The sequence below is a fragment of the Tetranychus urticae genome, chromosome 2, assembly GCF_039701765.1.
Source record: "Tetranychus urticae isolate SD_2017Ah chromosome 2, NJAU_TeUrti_SD_1.0, whole genome shotgun sequence".
Taxonomy (NCBI): domain Eukaryota; kingdom Metazoa; phylum Arthropoda; class Arachnida; order Trombidiformes; family Tetranychidae; genus Tetranychus; species Tetranychus urticae.
Window position 1 is genome coordinate 9,518,448 of NC_142959.1, and position 25,882 is coordinate 9,544,329.

General features: G+C 31.9%; 5 protein-coding genes and 1 long non-coding RNA gene across 9 annotated transcripts; 1 reads left to right on the forward strand and 5 right to left on the reverse strand.

Annotated features, from left to right (window-relative positions):
* LOC107360105 (phospholipid-transporting ATPase IF) lies at window positions 1–5,320 on the reverse strand. Its single transcript, XM_015926731.3, has 11 exons — window positions 3,634–5,320; window positions 3,169–3,386; window positions 2,939–3,061; window positions 2,541–2,867; window positions 2,228–2,476; window positions 1,959–2,018; window positions 1,765–1,892; window positions 1,556–1,691; window positions 1,421–1,486; window positions 902–1,005; window positions 1–491 (listed from the first exon to the last, which is right to left on the reverse strand). The coding sequence occupies exons 1-11, from the start codon at window positions 5,318–5,320 to the stop codon at window positions 317–319; spliced, it is 3,273 nt and encodes a 1,090-aa protein (XP_015782217.1). The 3' UTR covers window positions 1–316.
* Window positions 5,321–5,546: 226 nt separating this feature from the next.
* Window positions 5,547–14,803, reverse strand: LOC107359900 (tetratricopeptide repeat protein 39A). Of its 2 annotated transcripts, none has more exons than XM_015926493.3 (7): window positions 14,161–14,803; window positions 12,414–12,511; window positions 11,388–12,314; window positions 6,713–6,995; window positions 6,483–6,594; window positions 6,270–6,387; window positions 5,547–5,947 (listed from the first exon to the last, which is right to left on the reverse strand). In XM_015926493.3, exons 1-7 carry the CDS (start codon window positions 14,176–14,178, stop codon window positions 5,752–5,754), a joined length of 1,752 nt encoding a protein of 583 aa, XP_015781979.1. In that variant the 5' UTR covers window positions 14,179–14,803; the 3' UTR covers window positions 5,547–5,751. The 2 variants fall into 2 exon arrangements, with proteins under 2 accessions (XP_015781979.1, XP_015781978.1); XM_015926492.2 differs by having other exon boundaries at window positions 12,414–12,514; window positions 14,161–14,668.
* A 55-nt stretch (window positions 14,804–14,858) lies between these two features.
* Window positions 14,859–17,422, forward strand: LOC107359902 (uncharacterized). Of its 3 annotated transcripts, XR_016198480.1 has the most exons (5): window positions 14,862–15,276; window positions 15,344–15,604; window positions 16,145–16,263; window positions 16,859–16,922; window positions 17,408–17,422. It is a non-coding gene; the product is annotated as an uncharacterized LOC107359902 (long non-coding RNA). The 3 variants fall into 3 exon arrangements; XR_016198481.1 differs by lacking the exon at window positions 17,408–17,422 and having other exon boundaries at window positions 14,877–15,276; window positions 16,583–16,922; XR_001568183.3 differs by lacking the exons at window positions 16,859–16,922; window positions 17,408–17,422 and having other exon boundaries at window positions 14,859–15,276; window positions 16,145–16,370.
* A 267-nt stretch (window positions 17,423–17,689) lies between these two features.
* On the reverse strand, window positions 17,690–19,570 carry LOC107359901 (phospholipid phosphatase 1). Its single transcript, XM_015926494.2, has one exon. The coding sequence runs from the start codon at window positions 18,651–18,653 to the stop codon at window positions 17,832–17,834; it is 822 nt and encodes a 273-aa protein (XP_015781980.1). The 5' UTR covers window positions 18,654–19,570; the 3' UTR covers window positions 17,690–17,831.
* A 420-nt stretch (window positions 19,571–19,990) lies between these two features.
* Window positions 19,991–24,588, reverse strand: LOC107359959 (protein HID1). The gene is made up of 4 exons (XM_025160354.2): window positions 24,449–24,588; window positions 22,816–23,840; window positions 21,129–22,675; window positions 19,991–20,971 (listed from the first exon to the last, which is right to left on the reverse strand). Exons 2-4 carry the CDS (start codon window positions 23,759–23,761, stop codon window positions 20,711–20,713), a joined length of 2,754 nt encoding a protein of 917 aa, XP_025016122.1. The 5' UTR covers window positions 23,762–23,840; window positions 24,449–24,588; the 3' UTR covers window positions 19,991–20,710.
* Window positions 24,538–25,820, reverse strand: Rrp40 (exosome complex component Rrp40). Its single transcript, XM_015926563.3, has 4 exons — window positions 25,518–25,820; window positions 25,260–25,409; window positions 24,875–25,026; window positions 24,538–24,784 (listed from the first exon to the last, which is right to left on the reverse strand). The coding sequence occupies exons 1-4, from the start codon at window positions 25,716–25,718 to the stop codon at window positions 24,562–24,564; spliced, it is 726 nt and encodes a 241-aa protein (XP_015782049.1). The 5' UTR covers window positions 25,719–25,820; the 3' UTR covers window positions 24,538–24,561.
* Window positions 25,821–25,882: the final 62 nt, after the last annotated feature.

The window sequence follows — 25,882 nt, forward strand, 5'->3', positions numbered from 1 at the left end:
TTAAAAAAACCAACAAAGCAATTTATCTTTTTTTTGTAAAATTTTTGCTCAAACTAAACATAAACTGACCTACAAACTTATCAAGGAAATTCAACTGTTTTTCAAACCTTTTACTCGCTAATTGAACGGTTGCCCATTCAATGTATTCATTTCATCGATAAAACTAAATGTATATTTATGTTGCAGATATCAACTCAGGTTACATCGGAAATTATATCTTAATTGACGTTTGAGCGTAAAAATTTAATCTATATGTTAAATGGTCACTTTAATCCACCTTTTTATCACCATTCCAATCTTTATTGATCAATGATCATCAAAGAACCATTTTGTCTTTAATTGTCGGAGTAAAGGCTCTTTTCCATTCCATGATAATACACTCATGAATCAATGAAATAACCAGAGTCAATAGGAATACAAGCCAAAAAACAGGCTCCTGTACAATTTGTAGATATGATCCGAAAAGAGCGTCATCAACAAAATAAAAATCCCTAGAAAGAGACAGAAAAAATAAAATTAAATTAATAGCAGTTCATTTAATTGCTAGAAGAATAACTTGATTTGCCAATTTAAACAACAATTTATCTGTCAGTTAATAATGTTATTTAACTTTGCTGATTCAGTTTACGCGCTTAATTTCAAATCAACTCCTTTTTTGTTCACTAGATGGACCTAACATGTCAGGTTAAATTTAAATTGAGATTGAAATTGAATCTTAATTTAAGCTAATAACATCACCTTTAGCTTAAACATTTCAACTCTTTTTTTTAAATAATCCAGTTTTGTAAGAATTTGATTAAATTTTTCAGTAAAATTGTTGGGCAATTTGTTGAATATAGTTTCATTTCATAGGCTACTTTGTTCATTCATTGTTTGATTTAATTGTATCTCTGTTACTTACCAGTGGCGTTGACTGAATACATAATAAAAGTAGTGGACTAAAAAATTTGACAATATCACAGAGCCAGGTAAAAGGTAGCCATTAATACGAGCCATCAATAATAGCTGTTAAATGAAAAGATGAAAGTTTATCATAATTATTTTAATAGATGATGAATATTAATTTAATTTTGAGCGAAGAAAGTGAATCAACGGTTTGTAAGTCGACAAAGGCTCAATTCAAGACTAATTGTTGCAACTGATAACTGTTAACGGAAATAATTTAGAGATTTCATAAGAAATTTTACCAACAGTTAATCAAGTAAAATTTAGTTGTAGGGTAAGCTTGTTTCAGTGACTAATTAAATTCTGTTATTACATTCCCATTAAGAATCAACACATTCATTCTATATTCTAGCTTCTCGGACTGAACTTGAAGTAAAACTGAATGGACTGAATGGACTGGACGCAGTTGATTCTATCTTCGATTAGCATGGTAAACAAAATTATTGTAAAAATAAATATTGCATCTAATTGTTACCTTAAAATTGACAACGCAGACCATCACCATAAAAGACATATTACCAAAAATGATGATCCCACCAGCCTAACGAAATAGTAAAATGAAAAGGTCAGTCTGACTATTCAATTGTTGTGTTATTTTGTTCAATATTACCTTATTATCAACGATATCTTCGTTGTTTAAATATAAATATTTGATTGTCAGAAAACAAATTGATCCATGAAAAATGCCAAAAGCTAGCCATGTTAGATATTTTCTTGAATTCATATTGTGATTCCTATGATTGAGCCTAGAATGTAAAATATGAGTAGATATTAAGGACAATGATTGAGCTGACTGATTTGATCCAGTTGTTAAATTACCAGTAAAATCGGGGTTCCTTTTCCAATAGTGATTCGGGTATATTTTTCTCGATAATACTGTAAATCAAAACAGGAAAAGCTGTAAACATCATGTTAAACAGCATCAGGAGAATACCATGAAAAATTGTCTAAAAGTTGAATGAAATTGAATAAAATTAGTTGCAAATTGTTGAGGAGTACACTGAAGAGTTTACCTGAGCTGAAAAAATATTATCAAATGAGTAATAGAGTAAAGGAGTGACCAAAGTTGAATTCTGTTGAAGAAAAATAAAGCTACGGATAATTACTTTAATGTAATAAAGGCGTAAATATAAGTGTTAATTGTCAATTTTTCGGACAATCCTTAACGACTTTTGTAGGATCAGCTTTAAGTTGACTCAAGGATCAGCTTGAATTAATACAATGACAGCTTGAGATTGTAAGGATAAAACTGTGTAGATAAGCACAACGATTTAAAGCTTACTTTGTAAAAAAAATATTGAATCAAATTGGTCACACGAATATAATAGTAATGACCGTGAATTAATACGATTCGTTTGAGGAATCGAAATTTAGCAAAAGCTAAATCACTACTGTTACAGGCTTGACGACCCTCTTTACCGATCAAACCAAACCCAATATCTGCTTCTTGAATCATGCTAACATCATTTGCTCCATCGCCTATTGCTGCTGTTACTGGTCGACTTTCACAGTTCTTGATCATCCGAACAACCTATTTGGAAAAGGAATAAAAATTGAGTAAATGGGAAGGAATTGTGCGGCTAAAATGATGTTACCTCTGCTTTTTGAATCGGAGACATTCGAGCACAAACAACGGCTGAACATTGAAGGCAGAGTTGACAGAAAGACGATTTTAAATGTTTCATTGCTAAAAATAGCGTTTTACCATCAACGATACAGGCAAATTGATTTGATTCTGGACTAACTTCAGTCCCATGTAGAGTTGCGGCAATGCGATTGAGATAAATGTTGATTGAATTGGAACATGTTTCAGTGTCATGATAATTGGTCAAGTTGAACATTATGATTGATTTGTCCAACAAAGAAACGGAATAAGCAACATTTACAGCAGTTTCCGTTTTATCTCCAGTTAAAATCCACACCTTTATGTAAATTATAAACAAAGAGTTAATTAAATTTGCAAATGATTACATTTTACATGAACATAATTCACCTTAATTCCAGCTTGTCTCAGAGCTGCAATTGTATCTCCAACACCTTCTTGGAGCAGATCTTCAACTCCAGTGGCTCCAATTATCCTAAAATTAGTCTCATGATTAGCCATAACACTTTCCATCTGTAAATAGAAATAAAGAAACATGGAAAAAGGTTTCCCTATTAAATACAGATCTTACATGGGAAGAGTCTAATGCTCTTGGATCAGATCTATTTTATTGAAATTACCTTTTCTTTACGTTTATGTAAACTCAATGATGCATCTTTAAATTCCCCCGCAAACGATTGATATTCATCAGCTGATAATTTTTTGGAGACCACAATCAAAGTTCTCATTCCTCTTTTAGACATATCTTCAACATGTCGATACGTTTCCTTGATTTTACCTTTACTGGTTAATTGTTTCATGACATTTTCAGCTCCTTTACAAATCCAGATTATTTCACCTGTTAAAAAGAAACAAAATCACCAGTCAAACAAATGAGAGTTTCAGCAAATACAAAGATTGAAATATTCAAACAAGCTCAGCTGTTGAGACCTGATATAAGCTGAAAATAAGTCGATCTAAAATACAAATATTCTGATCAATTAATAAACAGTTTACCAGCAGTATAACATAGTTAAATTTTTGTTTTATGTTTGTTCGGTAATTGGTAATGTAATGGACATGTAGGTTCGGTTGAGTGTACTTACCGGTTTCTGATTTAACCAGAATTGACATACGCTTTCGATCAGAATCAAAGGGAAAAATATTGAGCTTTTGGTATCTACTTCTGACATTGTTGACCACAATATCACAAAATTTTTCATCCGAATCTTCCAAGACGACATCAAAACGAGCAGCAGCTTCAACTAACGCTGTTTCATCAGGTGAATCACCTTCCCATCCTATGTTGAATGAAATGGATTCTTTGGATGTCCCTGTCGGTTCAATATAATCCAATCCATCATCTTTTGGTGGTGAAACGGTTACTGTAGGTTTCTTGACCCTCACCGAATTACATATACACAAAGAAACAAAAAAGTCTTTAACCTTTTCAGCCTTTTTTCCCGTTAAAGATGAGATTAAATTAAAGGAGCTATCATCACTAGAGAGTTCAATTATTTCCCCATCAATGGAGGCACATTTAAAATTCATCACATTTTGAGTTAAGGTTCCTGTTTTATCACTAAATAAATATTCAATCTGTCCAAGCTCTTCATTCAAGTCAGAAGTATTTACAATAGGACGGTCAAAGGTTTCTGGATTGATGAGGGATCGATCATTAATCAATGAATAGGTGCCAATAAGTTTAACCAAAGACAGAGAGACGTACAAGCTGATTGGTATAAGGAAAGAGTAGAGAATGAAAAAGGAAAAATAATCTCCAATTGCTTCTTTGGAAATTTTTAAATCTGGTGAACTCAGGTAATCGGCAAGATACCAGAAATCATTCTCATCAGCATCCAACAAAATGCTGTGTGTTTTAGACAATATATAAGAAACAGTGGTCATCAAGAAAAGGATTATAAAATAGCCAACAAGGTAAACATTAACCCGTCTTTCAATGGATGTAAATTTATTAGCCTTAATTTTACTATTTAAAGCCATTTTAGTCTCAACACCAACATAAACAGCAATCCCGTAAACATGGTCTGGTGATACAAGTCGAGATCCTCTCAATAATAAATTATTTGGTCCTAGAGAGACATTTAATGGGCCCATTTTGAGGACGCCAACAAACTCATAAAGATCTTCATGTGGCTCTTCAACAATTATGGTACCATTGAGTGTTTCCCAATGAAAATCAATTGTTGCCTCTTTCTTTCCAATAACATCTCCGGGTAATGGAATTGAATCTTTCACTTTAAGATTGGTTTCACCATCAAGATTAGCAGTAATTATTCCAGCCTTTACTGGTTCATTGGTAAATGATATAAATACCAAATCACATGGAATCTCATGGTGTGACCGCAACTTGACAATATCACCGGTAATAATGTTTTCCGAGCGGATACGTTTAAATTGTTGTCCCACCAAAACTGGTATTTTACGTAGATTGACCAGCAAATCACTCTTTTGTCTAAGTGCATCTTCGTATGCCTGTTTGATTGCCGTTGTCCCAATCACAAACAATAATGGTAATATGGATGTGGTTGGACTAAAGGGTCCAGCAAAAACTAACTGTAATATTGATAAAACTAGAAAATAAAAGTTCGCCAAACGATGAAATTGCTCGAATAAATTTCTAGGTATAAAACTGAACCAAGTGTATTTACGAGTAGATATTTTGTTTCTGTGAGAGTTACCAGCACTTATTTGATCAGACCGGCAAATAACGTTTCTCCAGTTGATTGGTATTGACCGGTTGCTCCGATGATGATTTGATTTAACGACCATTCTGATGGTAAGACATAAAATTTAGTTTAAAATTAGAATGGTAATTATAACTGAGAGTTAAAATTGCCTTTAAACCACGGTTTTTAATGGATGTATAAAAGCTTTATCATTTCGAATCCTCTAGTTTTTGCTTTTAATTTTTGATTTACAAGATTTAGCTTGTGATTTGATCATCGCCAGGGTTTGAGCCTACGATGAAAACATTAAATTATTGTGTACAAGATAATTATATTTCATTAAGTTTTTTATTGTCATTTAATAATAAATCAATATTATCATTAGCATTATAGTGGAAATAATTGTTAAAATTGATACAATTTTCATTTCGTCATTGAATTAAAGGTAGAATTAAGATAAAGTGAGGAAAAAAAGAGTATAAAGTGAGCAAGTAAATTACAATATTAAATTTACAATAATTAGAATTAGTTTGATCACTGTTTGAGCGATGATAGGGCACATTGTACACGATAATGGATCATCGTTTCAGTTAAGTATCCACTGTAATCATCTCGTGATTTTTTAAGCCATTTCTTGGCCTCAACATTTTGTCCCATTGATCGATGAATCAAACCAAGTTCAAAAGCTGATTGAGGTAAAAGGTGGGTCTCCTCGTCGATTCGTTTTTTACTGAAATAGATAAAAAAAACCAGAAATGAGTAAAACATACGAAAAAAATCACCCTCTTAAACCAAAAAACTGGTTATCGGGCCAGGATAAAGACAACCTTATATTGAATCGGGATTATAAATATCAGAATGGTAAACACATTTAACTCAATTTAATTTGTTTTTCATTTGCTTGAAACCCTAACTTGATGATTTATTTTTTTAAATAAATTAGTAAATTCACTAATAAAAGTCATGTTTAGTGTGTTTATCATTTCTGACAGTTACAATAACGTTAAGCTTAAGTCGTAAGCTGGATAATCTGGTTGACAGCAAATGCTTACCAATTGAGGACTTCAGTGAAACAATCAATTGATTTAACTAATTGATTAAGATGTCGGTAGCAAACACCTTTCATAAATTTCAAGTAACAATAAGCATCAAGAGGACTACTTTGATCATCTGAATAAAAAAGGAGATAAAAGGCGGATTAGTAATGAAATGAGCAACAATTGTTTCTGAGCAATCAGTCAATTGTTCATTAGTTTGTATCTTACCTTTAGATTTTTTGTGAATGGCTAACTTGGCATCAATTTTGTCTAAGTAAGCTTGAATCAGCTTTTGATTGCTGGCCATCATTTTAAATATATTCCAGATATACAATAATTCCTGGTAAATTGAAAAATTAAAAGACAATTAACAACAGTGAAATAGATTGAAAGATGTAAATCAATCATTTACAATATAAATTAATATGTTGATTTACAATTAGGCCCAATCAACTTACAAAAGGAGGTAGAAGCATTTGTTTAACCTTATCATGGTATTTTCTTGATCGTTCAATAACGATCTTTTCATGGAAAGCTCGTTTACCACCGAATCGTCGTTTTAATTGAGGTATTCTTAAGAAAGCTTTTGAAATGTCCTGTTCAAGATCGGGACGATCATTTTCCTCCATAACCATAAAGGTAAATACAGCATAAAGGTAAGTAAACATGGCTGGTGACCATTTACAATCATCCTTTAACAATCGAGCATAATTGGCAGCCTTTTCCCAATCACATTTCATCCTAATGAAGAGACAAAGAAAAACATAAAATTAATATAAATATGCTTAAATTGTGCTATTAATTATTCAATGTTGCTTCAAGTTTAATCATCATGCAAAGTTAATCAAGGTTTTCCAGCTGTTGAAATTGTAAATAGCGACAAGTTGAGCTTGATCATTACAATTTCAAGATTACCTCAGGACAAGGAAGGAAGCACAATTAAAGATGATCTTCTTGATCACCAAACGATCCAAATAACATGTTAACCTTGACCTGGTGTATCGTAAAGCCTAAGTAGACCATCAAGTATTTTCAATCTAATTATATTAATCAAATTGTGAGATTTAAAACTGTTCCCTGGTAATGATTGATGTTCATCAGGTTTCATATGTTACATTAAAAGTTTCATTTCTTCCTTCAAGTTATCTCTATTTTCACTTGTTCACATTTTTGGTTCAGTCAACTGGGTTTCAATACAGTAATCAGATAGTCAATTATACTCAGCTTTTCCTGGTACATTTAGGTTGTAACGTTTTAGCGATACAAACAAACAAAATCAATTATCTTGCTAAAAAAGACCAAAAAATCAAGTGATATATTTTACATGCAATTTTGATTATTAAATAGGAATGTAAGTTACATAAGAAAGGAAATCAAGTCAAATCAGTGAAATGTTCAACCTTCGGGTGATTTGAATCCTTGTCAAATTGAGGTCACCTTGGTACAGCTTTCAACTATCATTTACATCATTTAAATCAATCGTCAAAATTTTATGTAATTTACCTGTAAAACTACATACTTATTGACTATCAATTGACTTTTCTCAGACCAATCTGACAAAAAACAATACTAACAATTAAACTTTTCCTCCAAATACATATTCAATTGGCATAAAGACTCTTTTCATTTATTCATATTCATAATTATTTCCTGTTTTTTTGGCTGTTTTGGTGTTAAAAAATGTACAATACGACATCAAAGGCTTCAAAGCTCAACTGTGTAATCAGCTGAATATGGATCAATAGAGTGGCTCAAGTTAATCATAATTACGTCTGTCTTGCTTCTGTTTACGATTGATTGTGAAATTAAACATTCAGGTAAATTAGATCAACAAGAAAGGTTGATAATTATGCAAACTAGGGTTGCTTCTGATACAATTAGATTAGTGACTGTGACATTGAGACCAATACAAATATGAAAATACTAACAATTGAAATGGTCTTTTATTGGGTATTTACATTCATTGCAATTTTCATGTTTATCAAGTGAAATCTTGGCTTGAATTGACAATAGTTCATCTATTGGTGATTATTGAAGTGATTTTAATCCAAATACTCAGTAAAAAACCCACAGATAAGTTATTTTCGGAGGAAATTTGTGAATATTTTCACTGCTGTTGAAAACATTGAGCATAATGTTGCCAACAGATGACAACTGGAAATGTCAATCTTTCAAAATTGAATAATTTTAACAATAAAAGGTTGACACTCAAAGATGAGTTTAATATTCAAGGTTTGATTCAGTCAACAAATTAAACAATCAGTCTACAATCAGTCTAAAATCAATACTACATATTGTTTCCCCAAAAGTGAAAGTTAAGGTTCATTTTATTTTGACCTGAAAAATTTCAAGTACAACACCCTGTAATCCCTAATTGTAAAATTGTATTGTGAAACATGTGAGTTTCATTACGATCACTGATTTATCGTCATTTACTGATTTTCTTTGACAGGGAAAAAATAAACAAAAAAACACATTTTTGTTTGCAATTAAAGTTAATGTAAGTAAAGATTCAGTTTTGTAGCAAAAAAAGGTCAGTAGATCAACGCCAAGGTCGGACTTGAACATCGCCAATAAACTTGTCACTAAGGCTTATTTATTGTAATTATGTGTTACAATCAATTTTTGATCAAATTTTGGATGAACACAAAAAGTTCAAATCAGTAAATGGAAATATTTTCAAGTAAAAATCTTGAAATTGAAACAGTTTCAATAAATTTAACTTTTCCTCGCAAATATTGAATCATCATACAAAACCTAATATAAGAAGCCAATGTCCTTTCACTGAAACACTTGAAATAAATTGTTTTAAAATTATGATTATTTTGGTAGCAACAATCACGGCCATTTAACTTGAATCATTGACATTTGGTAAACTCGCCAACACTCAATACATCGTAACTCATCATTTCAATTTCAAGGTTTTCTATCATGTATCATGTGAATAACAAGAAAAGCAAGTTGTGTTAATCATTATCAACAATCAAACGGACATTTCCTCGTAATTACCTCTTAAATTGATTAGATCAATGATTTTCATCAGAAGACTTCTAAAAGGTATAAAATGAAAATATTGAAATATCATAAATGAAATGCTGATGAACCAAGACAACCCAAATTTTCAAACCTTTTACCAGACGATAAAAATGGAATGCTAATCAACTAAGGAACTTTTCACGAATTGTTGGCTTTTATCAACTTTTGCTTTTACATTTCAGCTGATAATTTACCAGTTTAACAACCTTCACTCAAACGAGTCCAGATTATTTTTAGCAGCGAACAGGTAATGATAAAATTACCTGAAAAGCTAAACTTTTACATGAAGGAAGTGGAAATGTTAGTGTTGCAACCTAGGAAGTTGAGATTCACTTCGAGGTTATAACTCATTAAATATGAAGTTTGAAAGTGATAGCTTTGAGCTATTCAACTCTCTAGCTTTTGAGGTGTAAAGTATCTTTAATTCACCTGATTAAAACGGGATAATAATCAAGGTTAATACAATCAAAGGTAATGAGAAACAAATGATAATGAGAGAAGTATATTTTTGCTTTGAACTTGACCATAATTTTTGTTTACGGTTCCTGTTGTAACATTGAAAGGCTTAAACTGGTCATCATTTTGTTTTTTTATTTCAATTTTTCAAGACAAATCTTTGAGAATCAATTTTCGCATAAATTTCCATTCATTGATGAATCTGAAAAGCTAATCAAATGATATATTTTATGCTATTAAAATATATTTTAAAACGATGACAAAATTGAATGATTCAAAATGTCTGTTCAAATTTTGACGCGACTGCAACTTGAGTAAATGAATTGTGATTACAATTGATATTGAAAAATTAACTTTTACTTCGGCTGAGTTTTTATATTGATTTATTGATTTATAAACGCAATTGATTGGGTCAAGGTTGATATTGAAATGGATCAAACTAATTTGACGTTGATTCAGTTAATCGAGCAGATTAACAAGTAGTTTAAAACAATCAAATTGTTAGTTTTTTTGCTTCAACTTTCCCTCTCCTATTGCTTGGTTAAGTAGCAATTTAAAGTTGCAATTCAAATGCGATCAGTTGGATGGACAGAAAAGAGTGAAATTATTATTAACTTAATACCATGAAAATAAACAATGTTAATCTGACCTTGTTTCATGTAATCAGCTGAAATATCTGATATGGAGTTAACCTCACAATTTGTGGTTCAAATTTTGAACATCATTAACATTATGCTGAATATTTACAAGGTAATCAAGCGTACAAATTTCAGAGTATTCTGGAAAATTAAGGTTCATTTTCATTGTATTGCCTTCATTAGCATGATAACAGTTAATTCATCTTCAAGACAATTAAATCTCAACTTGTACTTTTATTTTCTTCCCATGTTGCCATTAATGAAAGATCAATGGTGTGAAGTCAACTCTGCCATGTAATTGATTTAAAATCACACAATCAAATTCAATTTTTACTCGACCATTAGTTGAAGAGACAATCCATTTTTCAATGATTGTAGGGTTTAGATTTGAAATTACAATCTGACAATATTTAGTGACAAAAATTTGCTGATCAGGAAGATGACTTTTGATGGTGACAACAGTGATAGGATTAAGGTGACAATTAAATAGTGAAAAGTGACTTCCATAAGTGAAAGTTAATTGTGTTTAATGGGTAAAACACGTACTTCCAGTTGATTTTTGATTAATACCTAAATTTGATAGCAAGTTAACTGCGACAAAGCTGGAAAAAGACTCAAAATATTAACTTAATTTGAGCCTAAAAATGACAGTTACAAATCAACAGTAATTTTAATGGTACTAATATCATCAATCACACGAGCAATCAGTTGTGAAAAACTATTCATACTGCTTTTGAGGGATTATATGGAAACAATTATTACAATATTGAAATAATTTCCTTCATCTAAATCTTTCCAAACATCTAACCAGAAGTTCATTTAACAATTCCGATTACCCTTAAAAGTAGACTCACTTGATATGAGATTTAATCGGTGTTTCATGTGAAGAGAAAAATTGAAGAAACAAATCAAGTTAACCGACCTTCAATGTAAAGAGAGGTTGGCATGATAATGACTGAAACAGTTGAACAATTAGGAGAAAACAAAAACATTGTTTACTTACGCATAACACCAAATGATTTCCCAGTAGCAGGCAAAGTTGAGTTGCCTCCAGAATGATTGACCTTTAATACATTCAACATAATATTCAATAGCCTTATCTGGATTACCGATAATCTTTTCACGAACGCCTAAACCAAGTTTAACGATTGCTGATTCAGGGGTACGAACAAGCCATATTTTTGATGATCTATTGAAAAATTCAACATCACCTTCACCAAGACCGTAAAAGTATTCCAAGAATCCATAATAGCCAGATAAAAGGATTGAAGTAACATCGTACAGAAGTCCATCAACCAAATTAACAGACATGTTGAGCTCTTCCAAAGCTACATCCCGGTCTGAATTGAAACCAACAAACTCCAATAATTTGGCCATTTTAGTGGGAAAGAAAGATATAACCAAATCAAAGGCACCAATACCAAGACGAGTTCCACTTTCAAAGTGCATTCGGGAAATTTCAGAATCCCATGTATTTTTGTGCTTTAAAATGGCCAAACACTCTTTGTATGATTGGTGTGAGGCACGAATCTTTAGTGCACCATTAATAAAACCATAAATTGATTGATCCTCCAAAACAGTCACTAAACCCCAAAGGAGAAGTGATTTGGCATAACACAATTCAGCATGACACTCTTCATCGGTGTAACCATTGTAATTGGGCGAGAAAAGGAATGATGTGTAAGATTTACGTCTTAAACTGTCTGCGAATGCTGATGAATACTTGAATGCTTCGATAGTTGATTGAAGGTAACTTTTATCCAATGTTAAGATGGCTTCAAAGAAACGAACTGCAGCAACACCTAAAGCATGGATCATTGATGAATTAGCCTTTTCTTGTAAAATGGGCAACACTTCATCCATTTTGTTGTTAATGAACATCTTCATAAGCTCACGTCCTTCCTCCAAAGCATCGTCCAAACTCTGGTCACTATGAAGCAGAAAAATCAATTAGTACAAACAATTAGTAATTTACTTCAAACCAAAGTAATAATCGAACCAAAATGGTTCGATATTTTAATACACTTACCCAGAATTGGTGGTGCAAAAGCTAACATCTGATTTGGTTGAACTTGACAAGCTCTGTTGAGATCCACTACTTGCAGACTCCATTGGTTCATCATATACCTGCTAAGTTAATTGTAAGATTAAAGTCATTAGTTAATTGATAGACAATTGGAACGATTTGGAAACTTAAAATGTCATGAATAAGTATAATAAACAACCGTATTTTAACATGATTACGAGTTGACAAGAACGCAATTGTAATGATTAATTGATTTGCAAAGAAGGTCATACAGCACAATGAAAAATTTTGTCCAATTTAGAATCAATCAAATCACAATTGAAAGTAATATAAAACAAAATCAAGAGTAAAATTGATCTATTTTACAGCAAAATTTGAAATTCAAATTTAATAATTGCTCATTCATTTTTCATGTTACCTTTAACTTTGAGAAAAACCTTTTGATCACAAACATTTCAGCTGATTACTTAATTTCAACTTGACGTTTGATTGTGAAAAATATTAAAATTATGAATACTAATAGTCTTATTTAACTTCAAGATCATGATCACAATCAATTAACTACTCACCATTAAATTAAAAGAAAGAAATATCAACAGTATCAATTAAATTTGCTGTCCAAGTATTGGTATAAAGTGATAATCATGCTAAATTAGATTTCGATATTGTCTAACTTTCTTTATTGTTATCATTAATTTATGAAACTATCATTATTATGATTACTATTATTCCCAAATATATTAAAGCAGTTAGATTGATTGTTTTGAAAAACAATATTGAACTGAATGGCTGATTGATCAGCACGAGAAATTACATCAAACAACAGGTTTCAGGTTTTTTTGGTTACTTCTCAGATTTATCATTCGTTTTCCAATCATTTTTGCACATGACCCTGATTTTAATAACAATTTTGGATCAACATGACTCTTTCTGGTCATGATTAATCAGAATATTGATTAATACAATTAACTGATGGATTAACAGGGCAAGGAAATTTATAATCACTATCATTGTCACTTTTCCTTGCAACTTATTGATTCCTCAACCCACAAAAATCAGTTAACTAATTGGATGCAACTGATTTAAGAAAGTTTGAATTGTTTAAAAGAATCAAAATTCAAAGCTGAAGCTGTCAAGACAATTTTGTTGATCAATTTTAAGGGACAAAATCGTTTTATAGCGATTAAGATTTTGATTTGATTGTTGGAAGGAATTAAAAAAGTCCATTTCTAATGTGATAAAGTAATTGCGGTTTCAATTAAACTTGGATTTAATTGTTTTGACTCGTTGAGGAGACCTTGAAATTTGAACGTAATTTTAATTCAACTCAAATAGCTTTGACTCCAAAATTAAGTAACGAGTTGTCTTGCAATTCAGTTGACTAGTTTGCGTCTTTTCAGGTCTTTTCCAATTACACTAATGTTGCAAAAATAAGGTGGCTTTTTAAATCACGGTGGTTTTACCTGATCTGAAATTATAGACATTATTTTAGCTTGAAAGTTAGAAGTTGTTTGGTACAAAAAAACACAATCATGTATCAAACAAATATCAAATTCTGGTAGCCTTCAAATTGAAATTTGTAAGCAATCAATTCCTAAGATTACAATTTTCTATCGAAATTGGATGATTATTATAACAAAAAAATGACATAATAATGAATCAAAAATGATTAAAGGTAATCATTGGTCCACAAAATGACACTGGTTATACAACAAGTTACGTGAGATTGATCGAAAAATGATTCACTTACCTCTACTTCGACTGTCATGATTTCTGTGAATTTGTTGAGGTTTTATCGTTGTTGGTAAATGTTATGATGACGGTAATAATGATGGAAAGTATTGTCGATGAGGGCAATTTAATTCTGGAAACCAAAAAAAACGGCAATAGCAAAATATCGCTGAACAACTGAGATAAAGATGGCGTAGAAAAAAGAACAATTTTTGGCAATTCAACTTTGAGTAAAACCGTTGAAATTGATTTGATTTGAACACATTAAAAATGCAACCAAATTGAAACAAAGAGTTTTTCAACTGTTGACTAAACTGTTGCTGTGTTAATGTTCAGCAGTAAAGGCTAAATAAAAGGAGAGTTGGAAAAAATTGTTGCAAATGGCGATAAGGATGATGATATGGTGATGACTGAGAGGTGAAAAGAGAAGGAGAAAAGGAGAGAAACGCTAGCAAAGGAATGATCTCAACTGTTGAAAATATTGACAAAATTGAACGTTAAGAGCCCAGTTAACATGTTTGCTAATCACATGAATTTTGATTTTCAAGAGAAATAAGATAAGATTTTAGAGAGAGAGAGACAGAAACTGAAAGCCTCCTACTTTTTGTCTCACTTTCACTTTTCGCTTTAAAACCGCTTTTTCTTCCCCTTTTTAATCATCGCCGTCATCATCATGAGTTGCCTGTTTCTTTCCTTTTCTTCTTAAAATAAACTCCTCCTGACGAAAGTTGAACTGACAATCAAGAGTGTATAATTAATAAGCTCGACCTTTACTTTTGTGTAAAATTTATGTTTATTTTTTTCTTTGTGATAGAGAAAACCATATTAATCATGTTTTCTTATTTCTATTTTTATCCCAAATCAATCTGAATCACCTTCACCATTGGCCTCACCACAATCATGACCATCAACCTTGCCATAATAATAACCACTTTCATCTTATTTATTTACCCCACACCGGAACTCACCTTGACTACAGTTTTAATGGCGATGCCCTAAGGCTACTTAAAACACCATCAATATTGTTTCCCTCTTCTTCATTACACCAAATCTTTACTCGGAATTCCCAGGGTAATACCCGTTGGAATATTTCTCTTTTTTGACCAGATTTTAAGCATTGTCTTTAAATAAAATGGTAAGTTTTTCTTTTCATGATAAACATCATTACTGATATTTCTGTTTTCACTTTTTTTTATTATTAGACTTCTGTTATTCAACACCATCATAATCCGTACATTACCTTCATCATTCATCAACCAAACCGTAATCATCAATCTCATCATCATCATGAACCCGAAAAATTGTACTGGCCAAAATTAACAAACAAGTTTCACTGCACACATTACCTTGAAAACGAAACATCGCAGGATAAATGAGTAATAATACCTTAAAGTAAACGTGGCCTTAGCTTGATGAACGTAAATGTAGCTGCATGTTTCATCATAAAATTCAAGCCTAAACAGGTACGAATTTTTGGAATTAAATTTTATCATGTTTTGTTGGATGCAATAATTGTACACAGAACAAATTCATGGCCCATCGTGAACAAAGGAAATCATCCGATTTGATTGAATCTACTCGATTTCAATTGAAAATTGTTAGATTGATTGCAAGTCAGTAAATTTAATGGAATTGCTTCATCGATGTATTGAGCCAGCTTAATGAATTTAAATTTAATGTAAATGTTATTGGTAAATTATTCATTGATTGTCAATAGGAAACTGAAATGAATAATCTTAAACACCGACCCTGACCTCAGAATATAAACATTCAAAGTTAACTGTCAATTTGTTAACCAAAATTTCCACTCTTTTCATTGTCTTAAAACCAAATTGAACAGAAATTGGTTTTTTTTGTCAATTTATTTTTGAACAAGTTTAACTTTACCGTCTAATTTTGATTAATTTGCTTGGTTACCTTAATTTCTGTCTACTTAATACAAATCATTAGCTCATTTTTTGTTCTTTTCACTGTACTTTACGTTTGTTGATTGTTTCTTACAGGTAGAAGTGGCTTTATAAACATTGGTTAAACATTGGTTAACACCAAAAAAAGACAAAAGCCTTTCTCTCCCTCTTTGATGACATCATACCGAAACAAATAACACACAACAATAACAATGGTAATCACAATCAAATCTTTATTCAATTAAGACTATTTACCTGGTTAAATGCCAAAATAATAACGATCATATTATTTGCGAAATACAAACAATAGCAAGCAACAAAAGTGAAACATTTCGTTAATATCTTTTGCTTTTGATTCCCATTTTAAATTATTTATGACAACATTATTCTTGACTCTTACGACTTGCTCGCAAATCTAATTTTTAACCAACTAAATCAATTATCAACTGTCTAACCGTTGGTTTAATTGCCGGTAATTTCATTTCATTTTAACACGTAATGAGACCTTTCACTTGCATTTTGTCCTTAATTTAGCTCCAGGGTCTGGGTTAAATCACAACTGTAATGGTAAATTATAATTGCTGGTGACTTCTTGTCAAATAAATACACCTTGACTTCAAATCTATTGTATTTATTTCAAGCCATCACCTTTATCTTGATTCTAGTCGCATTAACACTTGTATAATCAAATGCTAATCTAACCAGTCGATAAGTTTCATGGTAAACATGAAGATGCAATTTTCCGAGTCTTCAGTTTTTTCTGCTTTCAAGTGACTATTTCAAGTGTTTTACTTTGATTTTTCTGAATAGGTTGAGATCAACATGAAACATCTACATTGAGAAAATGTTTTGTAATTGAAGTCACCTTATCAAGGTAAATAAAGACTTGGTTAGATGATTTAATAAACAGTTGTATCGCAATAGATACCTAAATGGTACATATTATTCAAATGGGAAGTTGTTGCTTTGATTTACTGTTTGATACCAACAAGTACAACAATTTGTAAACTGTTATTTCCTTAATTTGAACATTTTTCTCCCTGAATTGTGATTTACCAGCGTTTATAACGATACTGACAAGAACGATAACCAAAGTAAAACATGATACAAATGATGATTCCTTAATTGCATGTTTATCAATTTAAGATATGTTGTTGTTTATCTAATGACTGATAATAATATGCATAACAATTTGAACCATTTCACTTTTTTTTTGTACCAAAAAATAACGTTAAAGTCATCTTTAACTGTATTATTTGACTATCATTTCAACTGTTTAAAATGATGTGTAAAAATGATTCTGAACAATTTATCGTTTCACTGAATTTACTTTTACTTTTTACTTACTTTTATTATTAGCTTCAATGATTTGAAGGATAAAAATTAGCAGCTTTTTTCAATCGGATCTTGAAAATGATAGCAAGCTAAAATTGAAATAATTTACTAATTAGTAACTGGAAGTAGTTGTAAACAAGGATAACAATTATATTTTGCTTAAATTTAAATGTTGTTATTTTCACCCTTATCCTTATCCTCTTCACTTTTAATACTGATTCAATAATTTACTAATCCCTACATTTATCCTTATTTCCTTGAATAGCTTGCTGATTGTTGTCACTTTGGTTAATCATGAACACGAGATTTGACAGCAAATTGACTTTAATGTTGATCCGTTCAAGGATTGATAGTGGAAACACTTGATATTGAGGTTTGTACAAGTATTTTGATGTTTTCAATTTAAATCATTTTACTAATTCTTTATTTGTTATTGAACAGGTCAATACTATGCAAAGCTTCGGAATGTTGCGGATGAGGCTGAGGTTACTTTAGCATCTTCGGAATCGTCTTTCAATCTGTCCAATCTTCCAGGCAAAAGAGAACCAATGAAAGCAAATATTGTTCCTAGAGCCATTCCAGCAGCAACATCACTCCAATGATGAATATTATCATAGATTCTGGATAAAGACACGAAAAACCCGATAAACAGAGCCACTATCTGTACCAATGCAACAAAGTAACGAGTTGAGTCTTTGGAGTAACGTTTCCATAGATAAATTATGATGAAAACCATTGAAACCATTGATTCTGATGAATGTCCAGACGGGAAAGAAGTGCGAGCAAATTTTTCATCGGAGTGGCCAGTGTGACATGTGTAATTGGTTATATACGTATTTGCATAAAGTGGATCCGAGCAATCAATATTTGGCTTACAGTAGTCAAGAAATACTGGTCTTAATCGACCAACTCTCACCTTGATGAAGCTTGTTACTATTTGATTCAACCAAAAACAAAAGCCCCATGAAAAAAGTACAGTTATCAGGTGATACCAAAATTCTTGGCTTGTTAAAAATAGCTTGTTTCGCCTACTGATTTGAGCATAAGCTATTTCGGATACAATCAAGAAGACAACCGGCAGAATCATTGAAATTTGAACCAACATTTTGTATGGTACAGTCTCATCTTGTCTTGGATAGTTGATTGATTCATCTGAGCACCAAAATCCTCGTCTAACTGGCTCCAGATAATCAATCCCTTGGTCTGCAGCAATCAACAAACCAGTCGAAATTAAATCTACACAAACTTGGGCTACTGCTCGTCGATCCATTTTGACCTGGAAAAGGCTGATTATCCACTTTCCAGAAAATTGTTATTAGTCAATTCAAAGCTGTCACAAATTAATTTGGTTAAATTATTTAAATTTATACAAATTTGGTTGAAGAAAGTTCAGAGTTGTTCAGTTTAAAATGGGTAAAATTTAAGGCTAAGGATGAGATCATTTTCAGGGAAAAAAACAACAAAACTTTAAAGGTTTGATAATTAACACAGTCTAGGAAAGGTAATTTTGTTGATCACCAAAGTGAAGACACAGTGAATGATATTTTAATGAGCTGTAACTATCTTCATGATTGTAATGATTGAGCTGACAACATGTGAAAACACTGTTGACTATTCAGCTGCATTTAAGTTTAATCAAATGATAACTAGTTTCAAATACCAGGTTTATTATCAGGCAATTAATATAATTTAGATAAAATCTTCAAGTGGAAGGAAGAAAACTGAAGGAAACTGATTCAACAAATTTCATCAATCTACCATAAAAGATAGAAAATTTCTTTTATTTCGTTAATTTTCTTCTCCTATTCATTTTCATAAATGCATTTTACAATAACAATCAAAATAGATAGCATCCCAAGCTATTATTGTTAGTACCGAAAACGTCTAGATTTGTAAACGCACTTTGTTTTGATTTATCTGACACAAAATTGATAGCTCAGTCCTTCACTATCAGCTATTCAATATAACTTAGTCTTTATCATTGATTAATTGTTTTCCGATTGAGTTAAATTTCATTCCAAACCAATCTTTACTTCTGAATGTTCAAATGTTAACCCAATTCAAAGCTCGACCATGTAAATTCCGTAATTAAACTACAATTTCACCAATTTCTGATGACTCTTGTCATGTAACAAGAGCTATTCAAGTGCAATAAAACAAGATTACTAGTAAAGATTCATCTTTTATATCTAAGATTCACATTTGAACCGTTTAATGGTTTAATTGTTTTCCTAATTTAGGTTTATTGCACTCTTACATATAGTATTTCATTCGTACCAAATGAACATCAGATTAAAAGGTATTAATAAAAAGACGATTTCATTTTGCATTCAGTGGATTATTTGATAATGTCTAAATGTTACCAATCAATTTAATTAGCTTGGAACAGTAACATCTATTATTGTTGTAGTTAAACATTTTAGCGTTTTTTCAATAATTTTTTCATCATTTGCTACTCTGACAATGTGTTTGTGCATTTGAAAAAGCAATTGGAGTTTTATATCGTTTTCATCTATTTTTATCTTGAATTATTAATAACTTTGATGTACTCCTTTGTGTTAATAATATGATAAAGAAATGGTCTGGGGTCAAAATATAATTCAAAAGTTATTAGATGATTGTAAACGTTTTAATAATGTTTATAAATCATTTCTTACAATTCGTATTTTGTTTCATTCTTCCTTCATTCAAGGATACGTTTTTTCATTCCTAATCACGAAATTATGAATCGAAAATAAACATCAATTAAGATCTCGGAGTCGAAATTGAATTAAAAAATAATAATAAGGAAAATTAGATTGATACAATAGAGTATGTTGTCGGTTAAAAATGTCACATAGATTGTCTTACAATATTAATAACAATGGAAGGGAGAAATTCATTGTCATTTTTTTCATTTTTCCAATTAAATAGTATCTCTTTGGGGGAAATTGTTGTCTTGGGGTTTTTATGGATTGGTTTTGTCTCTCCATTTGGACAATCATTTAATAGTCTTTAAGATTGGTATCGTTAAAATCAGCATCGAGATGTTTCAGATAAAAACATACCTATTTTGAACTCAGACCTTTGAAACCCAATCTCAAATAAAGCCAAAACAATCAAGGAAAATTTTCTTTAAAAAACCAATTATTCATCTGATCGGGTTGTCTGAAGATCCTCTTTTATAATTGTAGTTACTTTCAATTTAACAGCAATCTATTTGTGCGCAAAAAATACCATCATCACGCTAAATTTCATTTCAATATCATTTTAGAATCCTTGAGATAATTTTAGGTCGATATCCAGTTTTCATCCAACGGATTCTTTACTAGTAGCTGGCTTCAATCATCAGAGTTTTTGAATTTCAAACAGCTTAACATTTGTATCATACCAAATTGGAGGGTCAATGTTTCTTAAATAAATTACACCCCACATGTAAGTACGGAACCAAAGAGTTGTGCCAGAGTTTGTCTGATATTTCCTGATAAGGATTGGATGAGGAACCGGTAATAATCCAACTAGAGTTCCATGTTGAAGGAATTTGAGAATTTCATTTTCATCGGTTATTCCCTTATCAATGCACATTTTTTCGACTTGAGGAACCAAAACCTGAAATTTAAAAGATTATATTAGTAAATGAATTATGAATCTCAGAAAGAACTATGAAGTATAAAATAATGGATAATCTTCTTTAAGAAATGTAACTTGATAATTCATAGTTCTGATTGTTGCTCGATCATATTAATTATGGAAAAGGTGAAATAACCTGAAGCATTCGCATAACAGTTTGAAGGGGTAATTTTTGCTTCCAGGATAAAACCCATTCGGATGTTGGTTGCCAAGGACCGTGATTAGATGATGAACTTGATTGGCGACTAAGTGACTTTTCTCGCCTAATTGAGCTTTCCGATAGTTCCTCTGGATCACCGGTTGGATTAGGATGAGTTGTTTCAGTCATATTGTGAATCTTAGGTGTAGCTGCTAAAGAAACTTTTATTGAAGATTCTTGATTAACAGTTTTGCTTGGCGATGATCCTTCATTAAGATCAGTTAAAGAAGCTTGTTGAACTTCATTTGAATCATTGTTATTATTGGAGATTGGCGTTGTAGACTTTGATGCAATTGTGTTTGATGGTGCTGATTGTTGCTCAGATTTTTCAACCTTTTCATTGAATTGTTGTTGAGGTTGAGGTGAAGTTACATTAGGTGAGGTGCAAGTATCAACAGACAGAGGACTTGTAGGCGCTGATTTACAATTAGCTGATGGAGATTGACAGCTGGTAGGTGGTATTGATGAAGCTGACGCAGTTGACTGGGAAGATGACAAGGTTAACTTTCGTGGTCGTCTAGATGCAGACGATGACGATGAACTTGAACGATTCAGTGATTTTTGAATAGTGCCATAATCAGTAGCCAAATTGGCTAAATTGTGAAAAATGTTTCGTTTTCGGATTATAGTATAAACAAGATTCGAATTGCCATCAAACTGATATTGTATAATATTGTTGAAAACTTCCAATAAAAAGAAAACTAAATGATGATTTATCGGGTTAGAATAGAGGAACCAAGGGGTTGAGAAAGCTTCCAAAAGATGGAGAAGCTTATTTGCCGAAACCATTGACAAAGTCTTGAGGTAGGGACTTACATTGACAATTATTGTCAATAAGCATTCAAATAAAGGTTGAAGTCTTTGATGACCAGCTGTGATTAACTTGTGAAACACGATAATTAGTAAATCAGCATGGGTACCAGTGAAGATAGGAAGATCCATTGGAATGGAAGCAGCATAAGGTTTGTTTAAACGAACACCGAAATTACGTTCACCGCTAAGTAGGAGAAGAATGAAAACTCCGATGTGGATCAAACCAATTCTAGATTGATCAGACCTACTATCATTTAGATGATATAAAATTGGCACTAGAATGTCTAGAACATGGCTTGACTTGAGAACATAGAACATGAATTTCTTATTATAATCGCAAATTTTCCAAAATAGAACCAACAATTCTTGGTGAAATTGAATTCGTTTGGTTGAATTAGGAATGTATGTTTGTTGAAGTGGATTATTCAGCAAACGAGTAAATCCTTTTAGAATGAAAGCAAAATCTTCTTCTCTGTGAATCCGAGAAAGATAATTTATGAACAAATTTTCATGAATTGTTGGATCGATAGGAGTTCGTTCAGCAGAGTTTCCTCCAGGCAAGGATTCCGTAATAAAATCATGATCTAATGTAACAATTAGTATTTGAAGGCAAACCTCGACCAAACTTTCACGCGAGTCACTAAATAGTAGATGATTGAATGGAAGATAACCTGAAAGAGACAAAAAATTGTTTTAATTACAGGAAGCAGGATGAAAGAATATGAAATTATTTAAATTTAAAGAAATTGAATAATCTTGTCTTACTGACAGTGATCATGACTTTTCACTATCATTTTCTTTCATTTCTTACCTGCAGGATCATATGAGAACACAGTATTAATTAAGGATGTAAATAGAGGTAAAGCATGTCGATTATCTGGTGAAGTGAAAAAAGTAATCCAACGATTAGGGGTTAATCGAGCTTCATTGGGTGTTTTGTACATTGTGGTTGAGAAACAGGTGAGGATAAGGCGAAGAAGTTCCGTTCGATGTTTATCATAAGTAGTTGATGATGAAGTTGGGGAAGTAAAACCTACACCTGATTCCCAGATGTATTCACATGAATCAATAGACTGCAAGTCTTCTGGCGGACAGTCTGGTGATCCGAAGGGCCCCGAGGATTTATTTCGAGATGAAGGTAAACTAGCCACAGTAAAATCTGGACAAAAAAGGAGATCACAGAGAGCAAGGATCAATGACTGGGCTAATGGTAAATTATCATCTCGAGATGCGACTTCATCATCATCATCGGTATTATCATCGTCTTCATCAATACCACTTCCTCTTCCTCCTCTATGTCTTTGAGATCTTCTTCCTCCTCCTTTACCACCAACATGAGAAGGTGTACCTTTGGATGATCCAAGGGATGAAGATTGTTGTGAGCTTCGTGGAAGTGATGACCAAAAGAAACCTTTCCATTCGGGATCCTCGAAAATATATGGTAATATCCGAGTTAATAAACGGGTGCTGTTAAGAACCAATGTTTGTTGATTAGTTGAATTACACAGAGTATCAGTGGAGGAAACTAATTTTTCGACTCCCTTATAGACGAGTGTTGCCAAATTGGAAGGCGATTCTTCTCTGAGAGCTCGAATCTCTGGTGATGGTATTAATGTAAAAACATCTTGAATGTTATTGATCGATTCACACCAGAATTGGTCCCAGAAAGAGTCTTCTTTGGCATCAATGGGATGAGTTTTACTGCTCAACTGGACCACAGCTTTACGAAAGTTCAATTTGGAATCGGAATTGCCCATTTAATGATGAATTAGAGTGTCTTTGATCGTTATCAAATTTAACCATATGCCAGGTATAACAATTAAGAAACACGAACAACTGGTAAGATTAACAAAGATATAGAGATAGACGTTCTACTACAGTTAGAAATGAGAATCATCGATTCATTCATTCAGCATAACTAGAAAGTTAAAAGAGAAGGGAGATAAAATGAAGAAAAGACAGAGGAAGATAGTAAAAAAATAGAATAATGAAGAATCAATGAAAGGAAGATGAAACAGAATGCGAGAGGAAAATAGAGAGGATGAAAATTCTGGTCCCTATAAACATCATCACCGTCTTTTGATGAATATTACTTGAGTTTCTATGGAAATGGTGGATCAGAATTGAGCCCACATTGAAGGTGAGGGAGAGAATTAGAGAAAAGGTGAGGGAGAGAATTAGAGAAAAGGGGAGAGAAAGGAAGAAAGAGAAAATAAAATTGCTTTCTATTTCCTTTGAAAACAGTTTATCGATCGATGAAATACACGCAGAACATTTATACAGCTTTACTGTCATTTTCATGTTTACAGATTTTATCATTTTATTTTCTCTTCCATCTGTTCACTTCTCAACTGAATGAGGGTAAGGCAAGTGTTAATCATCAAAGCCGAAGGGAAAAAATGTTGATTGTTGGATTCATTATCTTATAATGAAGAAAAATTTACCAAATGATGAATCAATGTTGATGCACTTTGCTTGATCAAGTTTCACCTAACAATCTCCAGAACAATCATTCATATATCAGACAATAAAATCAGGAAAAATAAATTATGAATGTTTATTTTTTTCGAACAACTTGGAATTTATCAGTTATCTGCTTATACAAGTCCAACATTCCTTGTTCATCTTTATCTTCCACGGATAGAAAAGTGTTAACAATATAAATTGTTTCCGTAATAGATGGTGATCGAATCCAGATTCTGCCATTCAGACCAACAGTTATCTCATATTTGAACTTAGATCCTAAAATTTCTATTAATTTACAACCTGGTGATAGCAGCCTGGTGAAGTAGAAGTTCAAGTGAAAAAATTGGTTAATTAAAATAATTTCAAAGCAAAAAGCTATTTGGCGGTGAATTTTGTTTCATTACCTTCTGCAGACTCTTAATGGAACACTGATCATGAATCCTCCTTGGGGAAGTACTCCAAGACCGTCTTTTTTCATTTGACTCGTAACACAAATTAATTCAGTTTTCATATCTTTGTTAGCGGAAAGTATTCGTGCATAAACAAGATCGCCAAGCTGAAAAAGAAAGCCGAAGGATTAAGTTAATGAAGTCAGTATAATATGAGAACACCAAATTATAATAAAGATAAAGCCAATCGAAATTAGCAAAAGCATGAGGATTTGGGGTAAAAAATCTTTTGTTTAGTCTATCGACACAAAAAATGATTCAGCTCGCAAACAGAATTACTTTTGCATAATAAAACTTAGAAAGCAATCTAATTTATGATTAGCAATCGTTTAATAATTACCTGAATGTTTGGACGATTTCTTTTAGTGGCACTTTCAAAAGCTAAAAGGGAAAGTGAGGCAAGTTCGCTGGTACCAATATCAACATTAACACTCATAGCTCCTTTACCAACAACAACACCAATTACTCGTTCACCACGAACAGCGACATACTTGAAAAAAAAGAGCAAAACAATTAAATTAATTAGCAGATGAACAAAATAGGTGGATAGAGATCAAGAGTAAATCAATTATGGAAATTATCTTGGTTCATAACTTACTCGTTTCTGATGAGAATCAATCCAGTAAACAATTAGATTATTACTAGTTCGACTCCTAAGTATGCCACATTTAATGGCTCTCACATCATTAATTTGCCGTTTTAATCCTGGTCCGATGACGATCTTTTTATCCTTTGCTTCATTCTCTTCATCGATTAATGATTTGATTGAGAAACCAGGGAATACTATAGTATCAGTCATTTATTTTGATATACAATGTCAAGGCTAATAAAAACAATTTATATAATCAACAATCAATTTTTCAATACACCATAAATCAAGTTTTAAGAAGACTTCGATCAAAAAAGAAAACAAAACTTCAACATGTGTTTTGCAGTCACGTGATAATTCAGTCAGGGTTGGTT